This window comes from Phocoena sinus, chromosome X (genome assembly GCF_008692025.1).
Source record: "Phocoena sinus isolate mPhoSin1 chromosome X, mPhoSin1.pri, whole genome shotgun sequence".
NCBI classification, from domain to species: Eukaryota; Metazoa; Chordata; class Mammalia; order Artiodactyla; family Phocoenidae; genus Phocoena; species Phocoena sinus.
The window spans coordinates 22,363,295-22,383,418 of NC_045784.1; the positions used below are offsets into that span (position 1 = coordinate 22,363,295).

Below are 20,124 nucleotides of genomic sequence, written 5' to 3' on the forward strand. Positions count from 1 at the left end.
CGTACCATGCTGTACCATTAAGGTTTGTGTACTTTTCTGCATGTTATATTTTCGATAGCTTATTGAAGTATAATTGATATACAAACTGCACATACTTAATGTTTATAATTTGGTAAATTTGGACATAGGCAAACACTTGTGATACCATCAGCACAATCAAGATAATAGACCTATCCAACACCTCCCAGAGTTTTCTTGTGTCTTTTTTGTTTTTTGAATGTTATATTTTTGCAAAACATTCACTTTTAGAAAGCACATCTGATCTCTCAATATGATGACTTCCTGTCACCCTTATTTTTGACAATTTCTGAAACAGTTGCTTAATGACCCTGACACATTCTTATAACTTCCCATTATTTTTCATGCTTCAAATCATGAAGGAATTATTGTAATCTTTTCAGGTCCCTCATCCAGTTCACTTACTATTAATCCTTTTGTGGGGATCAGACAGGAGACCTTATGGAATTTATAGAGCCTCTTTTCATTCTTCTGTCTGCTAAAAGAAACTTTACGTCACAAACCTTGATTACTGATTCTCTCCATGACATTTAAAATGATGTATTTCACAGGAACTTTGTCGGCTACCACCTTTCTGCCCAAAGTAATTTACAGCAGCCTTACAGCAGCCATGGAAATTTTGATAGATTGGAGACCTTCTGTCCCAAACCACATGCTTCTTGAAACGGAGGGAATTTTAAATAGTGTGAGGTTATTCCTAATCCTGGCAATAATACCTAAGAATAACGAAAGGCTTAATGGGTTGATCTATTAAGTTCATTTTTCAAATCAAAGGTTAAATTTTTTTTTTTCTTTCCTTGAGAAATCAAGGTTAGCTCTGTCTCCAGGCATGCATTAAGCAATTAACATGAGTTCCTAGGAATGGAAGGCCTCCTAAGGTAAGCACAGGGCAGACTCATTCACTTGGAAAGCCCTTTAACAAAGGAATTGCTTCCTCATGAGCAGTATTAAAGCAACCTCCCAATACTAAAGCATGTTAAGCTACCTTGTGGGCATTTTGCCAAATCTTTAAGCTGCATTACAGGCTTTTTGTATAAAATGTGTTTTTCTCTGAAATAGCTCAAACACTCTCTTCTCTCTCACTTTTTTTTTCTCTATTCCTTACACACGCCATGAAAGTTACCCAACTTAGAACATTAATTTCTTTTTTAGCTCTTGTGCAGTTTCACACAGGGAGTTATTGACAAGCAAGAAATGTGATGATGGGGCAGAGTTCTTTTGCGACTAGAAGAGGTGAAATCCCTGTAAAATGCAGAAGACTTGTCAAAATTGTTCTTTTTGTCTTATACTAAAATATAGCTTGTAGAATAAAGAACATCCACACACAGAAAAAGATAAACAGCATGACTTAGGCGTAAAGCAAATTTAATCATGAATTCCAGGAAATTACTTCAAGTATTATTGCTAGATTCATTGGTTTCAAGTGGCCAGATGTGCTGTGTAGGGTGATACATTTGACTGTTACTTGTGCCTTCTAAATCTGTTGTACCTTTTTTCCTGGTTATATAGCACAACCCAACTGAGACCACAGTGCCCAGCCTCCTTTGTAGCTACGTATGGTCACTCAACTAAATTCTTGCTAATAAAATATGAGCACAAGCAATTTTTGCTTGATCAGGATTTCTCTATTTCCTCTTCACACAAGCTAGAAGCCAAACAAGGCAGGGGACAACTATGACCCTGCAGAGGAAGGCTGTATGCTAGGGGATAGCGAAGCACCAACATGGACAGCACTGTTACCACTGAATATCTTGTTGTCATTAAGCCACACCTCCAGTCTGGATGTCGAACTTGCATGAGAAAGAAATATACTTCCATCCACTTTTAGTCATTGTATGTTTTCATCTTTGTTATTGAAGCTAATATTTACCAGATAGGGTTATATTTGTTCTTGATTAATAATTTTTAGTATGCTTTCAACTTATTAAAAGAATATGCAACAAATACTTGATGATTTTCATAATAAAAATATTTTGTATTTCCACAAGATATTTCTTTTATCAGGACCCTTCTCCATATTCTATTATATGAGAGTCACAACAATCCTGTGGCAGCAGTTAAGATGATTCATTTTCCCTATTTCACAAACAAGGAAACAAGGTCATTGGCAAGTGGACCTTGATCTTTCCAAATTATCTCAGGAAACTATACAAGTTCAGAGGAAATATAGTTTGATCACTATATATTAAAATCAATTCACAATACTATATTGAATGAAAATTCACAATTTTAAGAAGGTGCCTTACTCTCTTGGAGAACTTAATAAATATAGCTTTTTATTTTACTACACTTAACAGATTTACCTCTTTAATAAAATAAAAGCATACTTTTTTCAATTAAGTACATTTTCAAGTTAAATGTTTAAAGTATCAAGAAATCTATTTACTGTCTTTTTCTATTTATAAATGTAGCAAATTTGAAAATATAAAGATGTTAAAAATGACTCATAGTCCCAAATACTCCAAATTAAACATTATTAATCTTCATTGAAATTAGTAATTTTATAAAAATCTGTCTTCATTAATTTTTAAATGACATACACTTGTTTATTGTAAAATTAAGTAACAGACGAAAGAAGAATCTGAAAATTATGTATAAGTCCAAGACTCAGAGTTAACTACTATTAACATATGTGTATACTTTTTTACAAAAATAAAAAATACTGTTTTAAACATTTTCATTTAATGATAATAGCTAACATTCATGAACCCTACCAGGGCCAGGCACTGGACTACAAGTGTTCCACCCATTACCTTGTATAATATTCAGTAGAAGCCTGTAGATAAGGCTATAGCCTGTAGATGGCTATAATTATCACCATCTTTACACAAAGAGCAACTGAGACTTGGGTACACTAAACAACTTATGCCTCATAAGGAAGGTGTGAAAGCAGTAAGTGGTGTCACAGGTTGTCTGTATTCAAAACCTGCACTCCAAACATTTTGCTATGTTATTTGAATATCAAGAAACGCGAGGCAGCAATGTATTCCATCTTAAGGGCGCACCACAGTTGTCTCAATCAATCTTTTACTTTTGGGTACTTAAGTTCTTTCCTAATATTAACAGCATGTATTTGTTAGTAAATCTTTGTACATGGACATATCCATAATGATTTTTTTGGAGTAATTTTATAGAAGTGGAGTTGCTGATCAGGGCCTGTTTTAAGGATTTTGAATATACTGACAGTTGAAACTCTAGGAGTTTGTACTAATTTCCCCACAATATGTGGGAACAACCAAATATTCTTTGTGGAGACAAGACTCAGTATTAACATTATTTATTTATTTTTTTACGTATTTGACAATATGAGAAATGGTTTATTTTAAAATATGAATTTCGACAACTATTGAGGTACAGTTTCTAAAATATGCTTATTGATGATTTCTATTTTATTTCTGCTGATTTGGCACATTTATGCCTTTTAATTAATTTTCTACTTCATGTTCATACTTTAAACTCTTTTCATAGATTAAAGACATTAACACATTGTGTGACATAAATATGGCAAATACTTTTGATCACACTTGCCAATGACCTTCAGCTCTTTTGCTGGCGTATTGTCAGATGTACACATTCTTATGTTTCTGTAATCAAATGTATGAAGTAAATTCGTTTGTTGTTGGCTTTCGAAACCACCTATCTCACCAGTAGCTTTGATGACTAAATCTGCAGTTCTAATAACTTTCTGTGGTATGCTTAACATACAATAAACATTACATATTTAAATGATAACGTTTGAATGAGTTTTGATATAAGTATATACCTATAAAACCATCACCATAAATAAGATAATGAACATCACCTCTAAAAGTTAATGTTCCTTTGTACTTCCTTTCTTCTGCCCCTCACTTTCTATGCCCTCATTCCCAGGCAAGTACTGACCTGCTTTCTGTCACTGTAGATTAGTTTGCCTTTTCTAGAATCTTTCTATAAATGGAAACAGAGTACACATTCTCCTTGTCTACTTTTTCTAAGTCATCGTAATTATTTTGAGAGTCATCAGTGTTTCTGAATGTTTATTGCTTTTTATTGCTGAGTAGTATTCTATTGACTGGTATACCACAATTTGTTTATTCATTCACCTGTTAATGGAAATTTGGATTATTTCCAGTCTGAGGGTGATACAGATAAAGCTGTTGTGAACATTCATGTGTAAGTCTTTATATGTACATTCAATTTCTCTTCTAGAAGTGGAATGGCTGGATCCTATGGTATGTATATTTTTAACTTTCTAAAAAACTTCCAAACCATTTTCCAAAGTGGTTGTACTATCTTACATTCCTATCAGCAGTTAATTCAAGTTCCATTAGTTCTGGTCCAGAGACAAGATGGCAGAGTAGAAGGATGTGAGCTTAGCTCTTCTTACAGAAACATGAAAATAACAACTAACTGCTGAACGACCATTGAAAAAAAATTCTGGAACCTACCAAAAAAGATACCCTACATCCAAAGAGAAGAAGAAGCCACAATAAGATGGGAGGAGGGGCACAAGCACGATAAAATCAGATCCCATACGTGCTGCTAGGCGACCACAAACTGGAAAATAATTATACCACAGAAGTTCTCCCACATGGGGCCAAAGTTCTGAGCCCCATGTCAGGCTCCCCAGCCTGGGGGTCTGGCAACAGGAGGAGAAGCTCCCAGAGAATCTGGCTTTGAAGCCCAGCGGAGTTTGATCAAAGGAATTCCACAGGACGGGGAAACAGAAACTCCACTCTTGGAGGGTGCACATAGGGCCTCATGCAGACCAGGACCCAGGGAAAAAAGTGATGACCTCATAAGAGTCTCGGCCAGACTTACCTGCTAGTATTGGAGGGTCTCCTGTGGAGGCGGGGGCGTGGGTGTGGCTCACTGTGGGGACAAGGACACTGGTGGTGGTAGTTCTGGGGAGTACGCATTTGCATGAGCCCTCTAGGAGTCCACCAGCTTTGCAACAAATGCTAAAGGAACTTCTCTTTAGCAGACAAGAAAAGGCCACAACTAGAAATAAGAAAATTATGAATGAGGAAGCTCACCAGTAAAGGCAAGCATATAGTAGAGATAGGAAATCATCTGCATACAATATGATATCAAAACTAGCAAACGTGAGAAGAGAAGAGCACAAGTGTAGGATATTGGAAATGCATTTGAAATTCAAAGACCAGCAACTTAAAACAATCTTGTTTATATACAGTCTGCTATATCAAAACCTCATGGTAACTGCAAACAGAAAATTTACAATACATACACACACGAAAAAGAAATCCAAACACAACACTAGAGTTAGTCATCAAATCACAGCAGAAGAGAACAAAAGAGGAAGGGAAGAAAAAACACCTGCAAAAACAAATCCAAAACAATAAACAAAATGGCAATAAGGACATACATATCCATAATTACCTTAAACGTAAACAGACTAAATGCTCCAACCAAAAGACATTAGACTGGCTGAATGGATACATAAATATGACCTGCATATATGCTGTCTACAAGAGACCCACTTCAGATCTAGAGACACATACAGACTGAAAGTGAGGGGATGGAAAAAGGTATTCCATGCAAATGGAAATCAAAGGAAAGCTGAAGGAGCAACACTCATATCAGACAAAATAGACTTTAAACTAAAAAGAATATTACAAAAGACAAAAAAGGACACTACATAATGATCAAGGGATCAATCCAAGAAGAAGCTATAACAATTGTAAATATATATGCAGCCAACATAGGAGCACCTCAATATATAAGGCAAATACTAACAGCCAAAAAAGGAGAAAACAACAGTAACACAATAATAGTGGGGGACTTTAACACCTCAGTTTCATCAATGGGCAGATCATCCATAAAGAAAATCAGTAAGGACACACAGGCCTTAAATGACACATTAGACCAGATGGATTTAATTGATATTTATAGAGCATTCCATCCAAAAGCAGCAGAACACACATTTTCTCAAGTGCACAAGGAACATTCTCCATGACTGATCACATGCTGAGCCACAAGCGAGCCTTGGTAAATTTAAGAAAATTGAAATCACATCAAGCATCTTTTCTGATCACAATGCTATGAGATTTGAAATTAACTACAAGAAAAAAATGGTAAAAAACACAAACACCTGGAGGATAAACAATATGCTACTAAACAGCCAATGGATCATCACTGAAGAAATCAAAAAATACCTAGAGACAAATGAAAATGAAAGGACGATGATCCAAAACCTATGGGATGCAGGAAAACTGGTTCTAAGAGGAAAGTTTATAGCAATCGATCTTACCTCAGGAAACAAAGAAAAATCTCAAACAACCTAACCTTACACCTAAAGCAACTAGAGAAAGAAAAACAAACAAAACTCAAAGTTAGTAGGAGGAAAGAATTCATAAAGATCAGAGCAGAAATAAATGAAATGAGATGAAGAAAACAATAGAAAAGATAGATGAAACCAAAAGCTGGTTCTTTGAGAAGATAAAGAAAATTGATAAACCATTAGCCAGACTTATCAAGAAAAAAAGGGAAAAGACTCAAATCAGCAGAATTAGAAATGAGAAAGGAGAAATACCAACTGACACTGCAGAAATACAAAGTATCATGTAAGATTACTAGAAGCAACTATACGCCAATAAAATGGACAACCTGGAAGAAATGGAGAAATTCTTAGAAAAGCACAACCTTCCAGACTGAACCAGGAAGAAATAGAAAATATAAGACCAATCGCAAACACTGAAATTGAAACTGTGATTAAAAATCTTCCAACAAACAAGAGCCCAGGGCCAGATGCCTTCACAGGTGAACTCTATGAAACATTTAGAGAAGAGCTAACACCCATCCTTCTCAAACTCTTCCAAAATAGAGCAGGGGGAAGAAATTTCCCAAACTTATTCTACAAGGCCACCATCACCCGGATACAAAACCAGAGCAACATGTCACAAAAAAAGAAAATTATAGGCCAATATCTCTGATGAACATAGATGCAAAAATCCTCAACAAAATACTAGCAAACAGAATCCAACAGCACATTAAAAGGATCACACACCATGATCAAGTGGGGTTTACCCCAGGAATGCAAGGATTCTTCAATATATGCAAATCAATGTAAAAAACCATATTAACAAACTGAAGGATAAAAACCATACGATCATCTCAATAGATCCAGAAAAGCTTCTGACAAAATTCAACCCATTTATGATAAAAACCCTCCAGAAAGTAGGCATAGAGTGAACTTACCTCAACATAATAAAGGCCATATATGACAAACCCACAGCCAACATCAACCTCAATTGTGAAAAAATGGAACCATTTCCACTAAGATCAGGAACAAGACAAAGTTGCCTACTCTCACCACTATTATTCAACATAGTTTTAGAAGTTTTAGCCACAGTAGTCAGAGAAGAAATAAAAGGACTCCAAATTAAGAAGAAGTAAAACTGTCACTGTTTGGATATGACATGATTCTCTACATAGAGAATCCTAAAGATGCTACCAGAAAACTACTAGAGCTAATCAATGAATTCGGTAAAGTAGCAGGATACAAAATTAATGCACAGAAATCTCTTGCATTCCTATACACTAATGATGAAAAATCTGAAAGTGAAGTTAAGAAAACACTCCAACTCACCATTGCAACAAAAAGAATAAAATATCTTAGAATAAACCTACCTATGGAGACAAAAGACCTGTATACAGAAAATTGTAAGACACTGATGAAAGAAATTAAAGATGATACAAATAGATGGAGAGATATACCATGTCCTTGGATCGGAACAATCAACATTGTGAAAATGATGCTACTACCCAAAGCAATCTACAGAGTCAATGCAATCCCTATCAAACTACCACTGGCATTTTTCACAGAACTAGATCAAAAAATTTCACAATTTCTATGGAAACACAAAAGACCCCAAATAGCCAAAGTAGTCTTGAGAAAGAAAAACGGAGCTGGAGGAATCAGGCTCCCTGATTTAGACTATACAACAAAGCTAGAGTGATCAAGACAGTATGGTACTGGTACACAAGCACAAATACAGATCAATGAAACAGGATAGAAAATCCAGAGATACACACACGCACATATGGTCACCTTATCTTTGATAAAGGAGGCAAGAATATACAGTGGAGAAAAGACAGAATCTTCAATAAGTGGTGCTGGGAGAACTGGACAGCTACATGTACAAGAATGAAATTAGAACACTCCCTAACACCATACACAAAAATAAACTCAAAATGGATTAAAGACCTAAATGTAAGGCCAGACACCATCAAACTCTTAGAGGAAAATATAGGCAAAACACTCTATGACATAAATCACAGCAAGATTCTTTTTCACCCACCTCCTAGAGAAATGGACGTAAACACAGAAATAAACAAATGGGACCTAAAGAAACTTAAAAGCTTTTGCACAGCAAAGGAAACCATAAACAAGACCAAAAGACAACCCTGAGAATGGGAGGAATGATTTGCAAATGAAGCAACTGACAAAGGATTAATCTCCAGAACATACAAGCAACTCATGCAGCTCAATATGAAAACAACAAACAACGCTATCCAAAAATGGGCAGAAGACATAAATAGACATTTCTCCAAAGAACTAATACAGATTGCCAACAAACACATGAAAGAATGCTCAACATCATTAATCATTAGAGAAATGCAAATCAAAACTACAATGCGATATCATCTCACACTGCTCAGAATGGCCATCATCAAAAAGTCTACAAACAGTAAATGCTGGAGAGGGTGTGGAGAAAAGGGAACCCTCTTGCACTGTTGGTGGGAATGTAAATTGATACAGCCACTATGGAGAACAGGATGGACATTCCTTAAAAAACTAAAAATAGAACTACCATAAGACCCAGCAATCCCACTACTGGGCACATACCCTGAGAAAGCCATAATTCAAAAAGAGGCATGTAGCAAAATGTTCATTGCAGCTCTGTTTACAATAGCCAGGACATGGAAGCAACCTAAGTGTCCATCAACAGATGAATGGATAAAGAAGAGGTGGCACATATATACAATGGAATATTACTCAGCCATAAAAAGGAACGAAACTGAGGTATCTGAAGCAAGGTGGATGGACCTGGAGACTGTCATACACAGTGAAGTAAGTCAGAAAGAGAAAAACAAATACCATATGCTAACACATATATAAGGAATCTAAAAAAAAAAAAAACAGTCATGAAAAAACTAAGGGCAAGACAGGAATAAAAATGCAGACCTACTAGAGAATAGACTTGAGGATAGGGGGAGGAGCAAGGGTAAGCTGGGACAAAGTGAGAGAGTGGCATGGACATATATATACTACCAAATGTAAAACAGATAGCTAGTGGGAAGCAGCCACAAAGCACAGGGAGATCAGCTCGGTGCTTTGTGACCACCTAGAGTGGTGGGATAGCGAGGGAGGAAGGGAGGGAGATGCAAGAAGGAAGAGATATGGGGACATACGTATACGTATAACTGATTCACTTTGTTATAAAGCAGAAACTAACACACTATTTGTAAAGCAATTATACTCCAAAAATGATGTTAAAAAAAATCAAAAAAAAAAAAAAAAAGAAAATACACCATAGACAAAAACAACCATATAAAAAATATACCTAGAAAGAAACCATACAAAAATGTATATAATCTACATGGAGGCAACAATAAGAATTTCCTCATTGACTTAGGAAAAAGAAGTCTCAACCAGAATAGTATGTTATGTGTATTCGTGAGGCACAGATACTGTAAGAATATCTATTTTCCTAAATTCATTTACAGATTTAGCACCTTATCCATAGCAGCTGATGACAATCAAACATGGGCTACTGTTTCCTGTACCCAAAATCAACCATGGAAACATTACAGAAGGAACAAAGAAAAAACATTAACAAACACAAAAACACAAAACTAAATAATCCCTGAGGGACAGTAAGTCTCCACTGAACTGGAACCTGAGTGTGGGCAGGTAGGGGGATGCCCTGAATTGGAGACAGGTCTGTAGCCTGCAAGAGAGGCAGATGACAGGATTGATTAGACAAAAGCCTATAACGTTGAGCCCTTGATTCTTCCACTGAGCTCCGGGACCATGAATCTCTACTGCTTCACTGAAGGAATCTGAGGCAGCATTTCAGAGCCCGCATGCCAGGAGCGTGGGACACCAAAGATTGGGCTGGATGTGGCAGTATGGTCCACAGGCTGTGAAATAACCATCTGAAACTTTCTTAGTGCATGACAACTGGCCTTTTTAAGTGATCATCTTAATAGACTATCGCACACGGACTAAAAGACAAAAGCAAGTAACACAGTAGTTGTACAGAAGGACAGAAATTCATTTCTGAACTTTTGGGCAACGCCCGTGATGTCAACAAAGAGAGACCACAGTGGGAACTGTCAGGCTAAGGCGCCCCTTCACTAACTCCTCTGGGATTCTGTGGGGCGTGGTTGGGGACAGGGATGGATTCATACCAGAGAAGGAAGGAATCGCAGGCCCTGCCAGCAGTCAATGTGAGGACCTTGAGTGAGACCTGACGGGCTCCAAACCACAGAAGAGAGTCTCGCCTCCTTTCCCCTCAGCTCACCTTACCTGCAGCAGCCATCTCTGGGAGGCTCCAGGCAGAAGTGTCCAAATGAGATGTGCCCGCACTTCACACCAGCCGTCTCAGGGAGTTGATGTCTTTGATGTGAGGCCTTGGCCTCAGGTCAGAAGACGGGACGTAGCCCAGCACCTACAGGGAGTCAAGAGAAGACAGAGAGGATTGAGAGCAGCATCCACCACAGAAGAGGGGGCCCCAAAGAGCCCTCACTGTCAGTCTCGGGGGACCCAGGCATGGCTGTGAGGCTCAGGGCCCCAGATACTTCCGGCTGAGGGCGCCGACAGAAATGAGAGCCAAGGTGTGACGCCTGCTGACTCAACTCAGCAGAGGGAAATGTCCCAGGACCCGCCAAGAGTCAATGTAAGGCCCTCGTGCCAGGCCTGCGGGAAGCTCCCCCAGAAACAACCCCCACCTCCAGTCCCGCCCTGCCCCGCCCCGCCCAGGCCCCGCCCCCGCCCTGGGCCGGCCACGCCCCTGCTGTCCTCCTGGACCCCAGATGCGCATGACCGGATGTCACGTCCTCCTAATCGCGCTGTGGGGGCGCACCATTTTAGAGAGCTGCCGTCCAGTGAGAGTGAGCCGCGGGAGGAGTGCCACGTCTCGTCAGGTGTCAAGGTGTGAGGCGGCCCCAGTTAGAAGTGCGGGGACACGCTCCCGATACCCCCAATTCCCATTCCCTCCGAAAAGAGGCGGCCACACAGGCCCCGCCCACCCCGCCCCTGCTCTCAGACCCAGAGGCTCGGGCCTGGCTGTTAGGCCCAAAGTTCATCCATTTCCCTCGCAGGGTCTCGGGCAAGGAAGACCTCGCTCTGAGGCTGGTGAACCCTGGCTCAGCTCAGTAGAGGGAGCGCCCCAACCCTGTGGAGTGAAGGGCGGAGACCGAGGGGCTCCACACCCCAGAATGGCGGCCACGCGGACCCCGCCCCTGACGTCGGCCTGGGAGCCTCCGGGCAGGTCTAAAGACTGGGGCTGCCTCAGTGCGAACGCGGACGGACGGACAGACGCGGGAGACCCAGGGAGGAGGGGGCCTTGTCCTGAGGGGCTGGCCGCAGGTCAGCAGAGGGAGGATTTCCAGGGCACGGTGGGAGGAGTCAGGGCGAGAACCGTCCTCCTCGTCGCAAGGGTACCTTAGAACCCCTCCCCTGTTGTCAGCCGCTTCCTTCTGGCCACACACGGAGGAGGGAGGGCTGCTGTCTGAGAGGACAGGTGCAGGCCAGCAGAAGGCGCGTCCCTAAGCACTCCCAAGAGTCAGCCCAAGCCCCCGAGTGAGGGCCAGTGGGGCCGCCAGCCACAGGGCCTCGACCTGCCTGCCGCACGCTGCAGGCTTGGTAAAACTCTGCCACATGCGGCCGCGTGGTCACCCTCACTGCCTCCGAATGAGACTCAAGGAGGTGCCGGCCCTGGTGCGAGCAGATGGCCCTCGGGGCAAGAGGAGCTCCAGGCTGCACCGGCCGTCCAGGGAGGACCCCGAGTGAGGACTAAGGGAGTCACCCACCCCGAAGAGAAGGGACAAGAGAGAATATGGCCCGTTTCCCTCCTGTCAACCCTTAAACTCCCAAGAAAGGACTGTCAGGCTGAGACTGCCCGTAATTTCCTCTGCCAGGTCCGAGGGAGGTTAGAGCTTTGTTCTGAAGGGGCAGCCACCAGGCAGCAGAAGGGAGGGTCCTAGGACCCTTCGGTGGTGGGCTGAACGCTCCCTCCTTTCCTCTTCCTGGGTGTCATGGAAGATGGTGGTGTCAACTTCAGAGCAACAGAGGGGAGGGAGTGGGGGCGGGGGGAGTCTTGGCAACAACTGAGTGAGACCAGCAGACTTCACACCAGCAGTCTCAGGGAGTTGATGTCTTTGATGTGAGGCCTTGTCCTCAGGTCAGCAGACGGGAGGTAGCCCAGCACCTACAGGGAGTCAAGAGAAGACACTGAGAGAGGATTGAGAGCAGCATCCACCACAGAAGAGGGGGCCCCAAACAGCCCTCACTGTCAGTCTCGGGGGACCCAGGCATGGCTGTGAGGCTCAGGGCCCCAGATACTTCCGGCTGAGGGCGCTGACAGAAATGAGAACAAAGGTGTGACGCCTGCTGACTCAGCTCAGCAGAGGGAAATGTCCCAGGACCCGCCAAGAGTCAATGGAAGGCCCTCGTGCCAGGCCTGCGGGAAGTTTCCCCGGAACCACACCCCACCCCACCCCCCGCCCCCCGTCCTCCGTCCTGTCCCTGCTGTCTTCCTGGAGCCCATGCGCATGACCGGAAGTGACTTCCTCCTAACCACGCTGTGGGGGCGAGGCCATTTTTGAGAGCTAACGTCCGGCGACGGTGAGCCGCGGGAGGAGTGCCACGTCTCGTCAGGTGTCAAAGTGTGAGGTGGCCCCAGTTAGAAGTGCGGGGACACACTCTCGACACCCCCAATCCCCATTACCTCCGAATAGAGTCGGCCACACAGGCCCCGCTGACCCCGCCCCTGCTCTCGGCCCCAGAGGCTCAGGCCTGGCTGTTAGGCCCAAAGTCCATCCGCTTCCCTCGCGGGGTCTCGGGCAAGAAAGGCCTCGCTCTGAGGCTGGTGGACCCTGGCTCAGCTCAGTAGAGGGAGCGCCCCAGGCCCTGTGGAGTGAAGGACGGGATCCTCGTGGGGACTGAGGGGCTCCCTCACTGCGTCAGTGCGAACGTGGACGGATGGACAGACGCGGGAGACCGAGGGAGGAGGGGGCCTTGTCCTGAGGGGCTGACCGCAGGTCAGCAGAGAGAGGATTTCCAGGGCACGGGAGGAGTCAGGGTGAGGACCGTCCTCCCCGTCGCAAGGGCACCTCAGAAGCCCTCCCCTGTTGTCAGCCGCTTCCTTCTGGCCACACACGGAGGAGGGAGGGCTGCTGTCTGAGAGGACAGGTGCAGGCCAGCAGAAGGCGCGTCCCTAAGCACTCCCAAGAGTCAGCCCAAGCCCCTGAATGAGGGCCAGTGGGGCCGCCAGCCACAGGGCCTCGACCTGTCTGCCGCACGCTGCAGGCTTGGTAAAACTCTGCCACATGCGGCCGCGTGGTCACCCTCACTGCCTCCGAATGAGACTCAAGGAGGTGTCGGCACTGGTGCGAGCAGATGGCCCTCGGGGCAAGAGGAGCGCCAGGCTGCACCGGCCGTCCAGGGAGGACCCCGAGTGAGGACTAAGGGAGTCACCCACCCCGAAGAGAAGGGACAAGAGAGAATATGGCCCGTTCCCTCCTGTCAACCCTTAGACTCCCAAGAAAGGACTGTCAGGCTGAGACTGCCCGTAATTTCCTCTGCCAGGTCCGAGGGAGGTTAGAGCTTTGTTCTGAAGGGGCAGCCACCAGGCAGCAGAAGGGAGGGTCCTAGGACCCTTCGGTGGTGGGCTGAACGCTCCCTCCTTTCCTCTTCCTGGGTGTCATGGAAGATGGTGGTGTCAACTTCAGAGCAGCAGAGGGTATGGGGGGTAGGGGGTTGGGGGAGTCTTGCCAACAACTATCATCCCGACTCTGAATGGGAACTGTGGGCACCTACCTCCCCTGCCAGCCCCCACTGTCACCCCAGTACCGCTCAGGCAGGGCTGGCTGGCTGTGCCCCACGGCTCACTCTACCGTCCTCCACAGGGGTCTCAGGGGACAGGCTGAGCAGGAGAACAGGAGCCCTGTGGGTCCTCGAGCAGTGCCCTCAAGGACCCTGCAGAGGCGGCCTTGGTTAAAGCCAGGGAGGAATCTCCCCGCTGAAGGTGCTCACAGCATCTCCTTGTCCCTCCCCCAGGTGCCCTCCTTCATGCCTTCCTGCACACAGTCCTGCCTGCTGGCCCTGACCTTTGTCATCATGCGTCGAGGCCGGAAGCGAAAGCGCCGTGCCCGCAGGAAACGCCACCGGGCCCGGCGGGAGACTCAGAGTCTCAAGGGTGCCCAGGCCACAGAGGCGGCAGAGGTGGAGGCGGCGGCAGCGGCGGCGGAGGCTGCGGCGGCGGCGGCGGCGGCGGCGGCGGCGGCGGCGGCGGAGGCGGCGGCGGCGTCGGCGGCGGCGGCGGTAGCGGCGGCGGCGGCGGCGGCAGCGGCGGCGGCGGCGGCGGCGGCAGTGGCGCCGGCGGCAGGGGCGCCAGCAGGGGCGCCGGCAGAAGAGATACAAGAGTCGCCCTCCTCCCCAGCTTCTGTTTCTTGGGGTACTCCCCCGAGCTCCCCTGCTGCTGGCACTCGCCAGGAGCCTCAGGGAACCCCGGCCACTAGCTCTCGTGATGCAGGGGTTTCATGCCCAGGATCTGAAGAGGGTGCCCAGAGCCAAGATGAGAAAAGTGAAAGTTCCTCCCAGGCAGCACCTTGCACTCACCGCATATGCAGAGATCCTCTGAACAGGAAGGCCGCGACGTTGGTGCTGTTCATGCTGGAGAAGTACAAGATGACGGATTCCATCCCACAGGCGGCACTGCTGAAGACTGTCAACAAGTACGAGAAACACTTCCCTGAGATCCTCAGCAGAGCCTCTGAGATCATGGAGGTGGTCTTTGGCCTCGAGCTGAAGGAAGTCGACCCCAGCAGTCACTCCTACGCCTTCATCAGCAAGCTGGCCCTCCCCAGCGAGGGAGGTCTGAGTGATGAGTCGGGGCTGCCCACGTCCGGTCTCCTGATGCTTCTCCTGGGCGAGATCTTCACGAAGGGCAACCGTGCCACTGAGGAGGAGATCTGGGAATTCCTCAATGCGTTGGGTGTGTATGCTGGGAGGAGTCACTCCATCTTTGGGGAGCCCAGGAGGCTCATCAGCAAATATTTCGTGCAGCAAAAGTACCTGACTTACCGCCAGGTGCGCCACAGCGATCCTCCGCGCTATGAGTTCCTGTGGGGCCCGAGAGCCCACGCTGAAACCAGCAAGATGAAAGTACTGGAGTTTGTGGCCAAGTCCACCGGTACCGTCCCCAGTGCCTTCCCAGATCTCTATAAGGAGGCTCTGAAAGATGAGGAAGAGAGAGCAGCGGTGAGAGCCGCGGCCAGGGCTGCAGCTGTTGCTGAGGGCAGAGCCCATTACAGGGCCCAGGCCCGCAGCTCCTCCCACATGTAGGGAGGGAGGCCGCAGGCAGTTTGCTCACTTTGTTTTGGAAGAGGGCAGTCAGGCTCCTAAATAGTGCAGACTAGTAGGGGTGCAGGAAACAAAGTATAGATCTTATTTCTCTTCCTGTTTTAAACTAGTAACTTCTACATATTATTGATTGATTGATTTAGGTTTTTTTCAAATTTTTTTTCTTGTAGTGTGTTTTCTTAAGAATAGGAATTCGTGAATGACATTGCTTGCATATTTATTGCTGTTTAAAGAATTCTAAAGTTACGGTTTTGGTATATGTAAAAGAAATTCACGAACCATCTATATTTTCTGTATGATCCAGAAGTAGAAAACATGGCACTGCAATAGAGATTTTCATGGAAATGTGAAAGGCGACCACAGAAAATATTTAGGAACAAAAAATGGAGAAAACAGAGAGTAAAAGCCATTTAACTCGTGGTTTGCCTTACTTTGTTTAAACTTTTCTTTTGGTAGAAATAAAAGATACTTTGACTGATTTAGCTCATTTGTGAGTATTTGTTTCTTTTGCCCTAGTGCACTGCATATTCTCTGCTACCTACTGGATTAAAAATAAACTGATGGGAGGGTGGTATTTTGGGGGTTCATAATAATCATATCATAACTGCCATTCATCAAAAACCCAATATTTCTTAATGAGTATGCCACTGCTTTACATGTAGTACATAACATTCCAACATTCACGCAGGATAGGATTTAGCAGACTCCCTTTATAGGTGAATAACTTGCAGATTTCTCAAGTTCACAAGACTGATTAAGTGACCTTGCTGGGTCTAGTCCCCGGTCTGCAATAGTCTAGAGCCTACACTCTTCCACTCCTCCCAGCCTAAGCCAGACCTTATGTCTTTTAATTCATTTTTCTTCTCACCACTCCAAAATGTATCTCATGGGATAAAAGGGGCCCTGTTCCCAAAGCACTGTTTTGGAATACAGTAACAGTAACGCTGAATAAGTGAATGGTATGAATAAAAAGAAAAATTTTCGGTGACAATGGGGTCTTCTACATATGCAATGTCAGATACCCTGAAAAGATCAGCATCTCCTCATTTACTCTTCAAGTTTCTCAGGGACATAAAAGCCTTGGTTTAAGAGCTGTGTCCTCAGGTCAGTGGAGGGAGGAGTCCCAGCCTCTGATAGTTACTCAAGGTGAGGACCTTAGAACAGAAGGGGGCCCCACAAAGCCTACCCTGCTTTCTCCCTTGTGTGGCCATGCGCAGAGCTGTCTGTCTGAAGGTACCCCTTCTTTTCCTCCGGGGCAAGGGTGGAGAGGTTCTCAGGGAAGTGAGTTCCTTGGTCTTGTGGCAGCATCTCCAATGCTGCCCAAGCAGGAGATCCTAACCGGCCTTAATTTGCTTCAGGGTGAGGACACAGGGTGCCGATGAGGGGACTCCCCATAACAAAGGGGACCACACAGAGGCCCCCCCGTCAGGGGTAGCCAGGGAATAGGTCTCTTATCTCCCCTTCTGGTGTCTCAGGAAGGTGAAAGCCTTGGCCTGAGGCTGGCAGACAGACAGTAGGGAGGGTGGAGTCCCATATGCTACCTGAAGTCAAGGTAAGAAACCTGAGTTAGGACTGAGGGGCCACTTGACTCCAGAAGAGTGGGGCCTTGTAAAGTCCTGCTCCTCAGAAGACCCCGACAGCTTTGGACAGATCTGGTTCATCCTGACTTCCGATTCAGAATTCCCAAGAAGGTAATGCCTTTGTTCTGAGGAGCACAGCTTCAGGGGAGTGGAGGGTGGAGTCCTCGGTCTGGTCAGGCATCACGATGAGGACCCTGAATGAGGAGCAAGAGGACCACTCACTCCGGAACAGAGGAGAATGCAGAGTCCCGCCCCTGAGGTCAGCCCCAGGAGGCCCAGGACAAAGCTTTCTGGCTGACCTGCCCCCTCTTTCCACTGGGGGTGGTCTCGGGGAGGCGAGGGCCTTGGTCTGTGGGGAACAGCCTCACTCAGCAGAGACTGGAAATCTAGTGACTCTAAATGAGGATAAAGGGACTCCACCTAGAGCAGAGCCCTGCCACTGGACACCTCCCCTTGGCAAATCCAGGAATGTTGGCATGATGCGCCCCACGCCTTTCCTTTTAGAGCGTCTCAGGTAGATGAGGCACTTGGTCCCAGAGGCCAGCCTCAGGGGAGCACAGGGAGGAATTCCAGGTCATGCCAAGAGTCGAGCAGAGGACCGTGAGGACTGAGGGAACCACCCAAATCATAAAAGTGGGGACGCCACAGAATCCCGCACTTACTGTCGGCCATGAGTGACCACAGGCAGTCATGCCCACGTGAGGCAACCCTCACATCCTCCTAGGTGGTCTCGGGGAATTAAAGGCTGTAGTATGAGAGCACAGGCCTCTCTAGGTCACGGGAAGAGCCAGCGTAAGGACTCTGAGCGAGGACCAAAGGGAACGCACAACCGAAAAGAGAGAGGAACACACGCATAGCCCCACCACCCTTTCGGCCCGGGGAAGCCCCAGGCAGGGGTAGTTCGATGTGTCACCCACTTGCCTCCGGCTCTGGAGGACTCAGGTCGGTAGAGGGAAGAGTCCCAGATCCTGACAGAGTGAGGACTATAGAGGTCACAAACCCCAGAAGAGCGGAGCCCGGGGAATCTTGCCCTCTGTGTTAGTCCTCAGAAGCCCCTCAGAAATAGCTGTGGCTACACGTGGCCTACTCTGACTTCTACTTCTGGGGACTCAGGGTGGTGAGGACTTTGCTCCGAGGCTGGCTGACTCAGCACAGGGGACATTTCCAGGTTGTGCTAGGAGTTGGGGTGAGGACCTAAGGCTGGAGCGGAACATGAAAACCGTAACGATGGGGGCAGCACATCATCTCTCCCCTGCTGTCAGTCCTGGGAGACGCCTGGAGAGATGTCAGGCCGAGCAGAGGCAACCCTTAACTCCTCCCAGGGTGACAGAGAAGTGGGGACAGTAATAGGTGAAGAGGGGGAGAAATTATAGGTCTTCCCAGGAGTCAAGCTGAGGAAGGGCCTGAGTGAGGACCGGCGCGGCCAAGCATAATAAGGCCTGGATCTGCCGGCCCCAGCTTCCTGCCTTCAGAGACCACAGGTAGACGTGGGACATCAGGCTACCCTCACTTTCTTCTGTTGGCTCTCAGAGAGCGGTGGGCCTTTCTATGAGCACATGTCCTCAGGTAAACAGACAGGAGCCACAGGCCTTCCCAGGAGTCAAACTGAGAACCCTGAGTGACGACTAGGGGGAACATGCCCCACCTGCTGAGCTGTGGGGACGACAAAGAGTCTAGCCTTGCCCCTGCTTTCAGCACTTGAAGGCTCAGGACAGGGCAGTCGGGCCGAGGCTCCTTTACATCAGGTCTGAGGGAGGTGAGACCCTTAGCCTGAAGGTAAAGCCATCAGAGGGCAGAAGGGTGGGTCCCAGGCCCTACGTGAAGCCAACTGGGAGCACTGAATAGGGACTGAGGACCCAGTGATCCCAGGATAGAAAGGACTCCACAGAGCTGTCAGTACTGTGTTCCCCCTGTCAGGCCGGTGAGCTGGGCCACCCCTCACTTCCTCCTCATGGGTCCCCGGGATCACTGAGGTGTCAACGGCACAGCAACGGAGGGGAGGAAGCCCAGGCCCTGGCTGCCGTCCACCTAAAGATCCCGAAGATGAACTGAGCAGACTCCCCGCCCGAGAACACGGAACGTCCCACTGGCAGCCCCTTCTGTCACCCCAGTGACACTCAGGTAGGCTGGCAGCCTGTAGCCCAAGGCTCACTCTACCGTCCTCCACAGGGGTCTCAGGAGACAGGCTGAGCAGGAGAACAGGAGCCCTGTGGGTCCTCGAGCAGTGCCCTCAAGGACCCTGCAGAGGCGGCCTTGGTTAAAGCCAGGGAGGAATCTCCCCGCTGAAGGTGCTCACAGCATCTCCTTGTCCCTCCCCCAGGTGCCCTCGTTGCCTGCCTTCCTGCCCACACTCCCACCTGCGGGCCCTGACCTGTGTCATCATGCCTCGGGGCCGGAAGAGCAAGCGCCGTGCCCGCGAGAAACGCCACCAGGCCCACGGGGAGACTCAGAGTCTCAAGGGTGCCCAGGCCACTGAGGCAGCGGCAGCAAAAGAGATACAAGAGTCGCCCTCCTACTCCGCTTGTTTCTAGGGGTACTCCCCCGAGCTCCCCTGCTGCTGGCACTCACCAGGAGCCTCAGGGAGCCCCAGCCACGAGCTCTTGTGATGCAGAGGTTTCATGCCCAGGATCTGATGAGGGTGCCCAGAGCCAAGATGAGGATAGCGAGTCACAGATGAGCGGGCCTGCCCCATCCTGGACGGTTCACCTTTCCCTCCCCTACCTGGACACTGGTGGTTGCAGCATGCCCAGAGATCCTGCCTGTCATGGTCAAGGACCACTGCTAGGTTTCCAGCCATACCAGGACCAAGCAAGACAAAACCGCCAGCACAGGTTGACGCAGGCGCACCAAGACCTACAAGGTGACTCAAGGTAACCCAGGGTTCATTACGCCTCATTTGTAATAACTTAGCATTGCGGCTTTTGCTTCCCCGCC

General features: G+C 47.2%; 1 protein-coding gene and 1 long non-coding RNA gene across 3 annotated transcripts in view; one reads left to right on the plus strand and one right to left on the minus strand.

Annotated features, from left to right (window-relative positions):
* The window catches only part of LOC116746955, a 113,767-nt gene extending 102,839 nt beyond the window's left edge, over nucleotides 1-10,928 (minus strand). For both annotated transcript variants that reach the window (XR_004347929.1, XR_004347928.1), the window contains exon 1: nucleotides 10,553-10,928. This is a non-coding gene — a long non-coding RNA (uncharacterized LOC116746955). The remainder of the gene's footprint in view (nucleotides 1-10,552) is intronic.
* A 3,437-nt stretch (nucleotides 10,929-14,365) lies between these two features.
* LOC116747015 (melanoma-associated antigen B2-like) lies at nucleotides 14,366-16,069 on the plus strand. The gene is made up of 2 exons (XM_032618856.1): nucleotides 14,366-14,497; nucleotides 14,543-16,069. The coding sequence occupies exons 1-2, from the start codon at nucleotides 14,366-14,368 to the stop codon at nucleotides 15,590-15,592; spliced, it is 1,182 nt and encodes a 393-aa protein (XP_032474747.1). The 3' UTR covers nucleotides 15,593-16,069.
* Nucleotides 16,070-20,124: the final 4,055 nt, after the last annotated feature.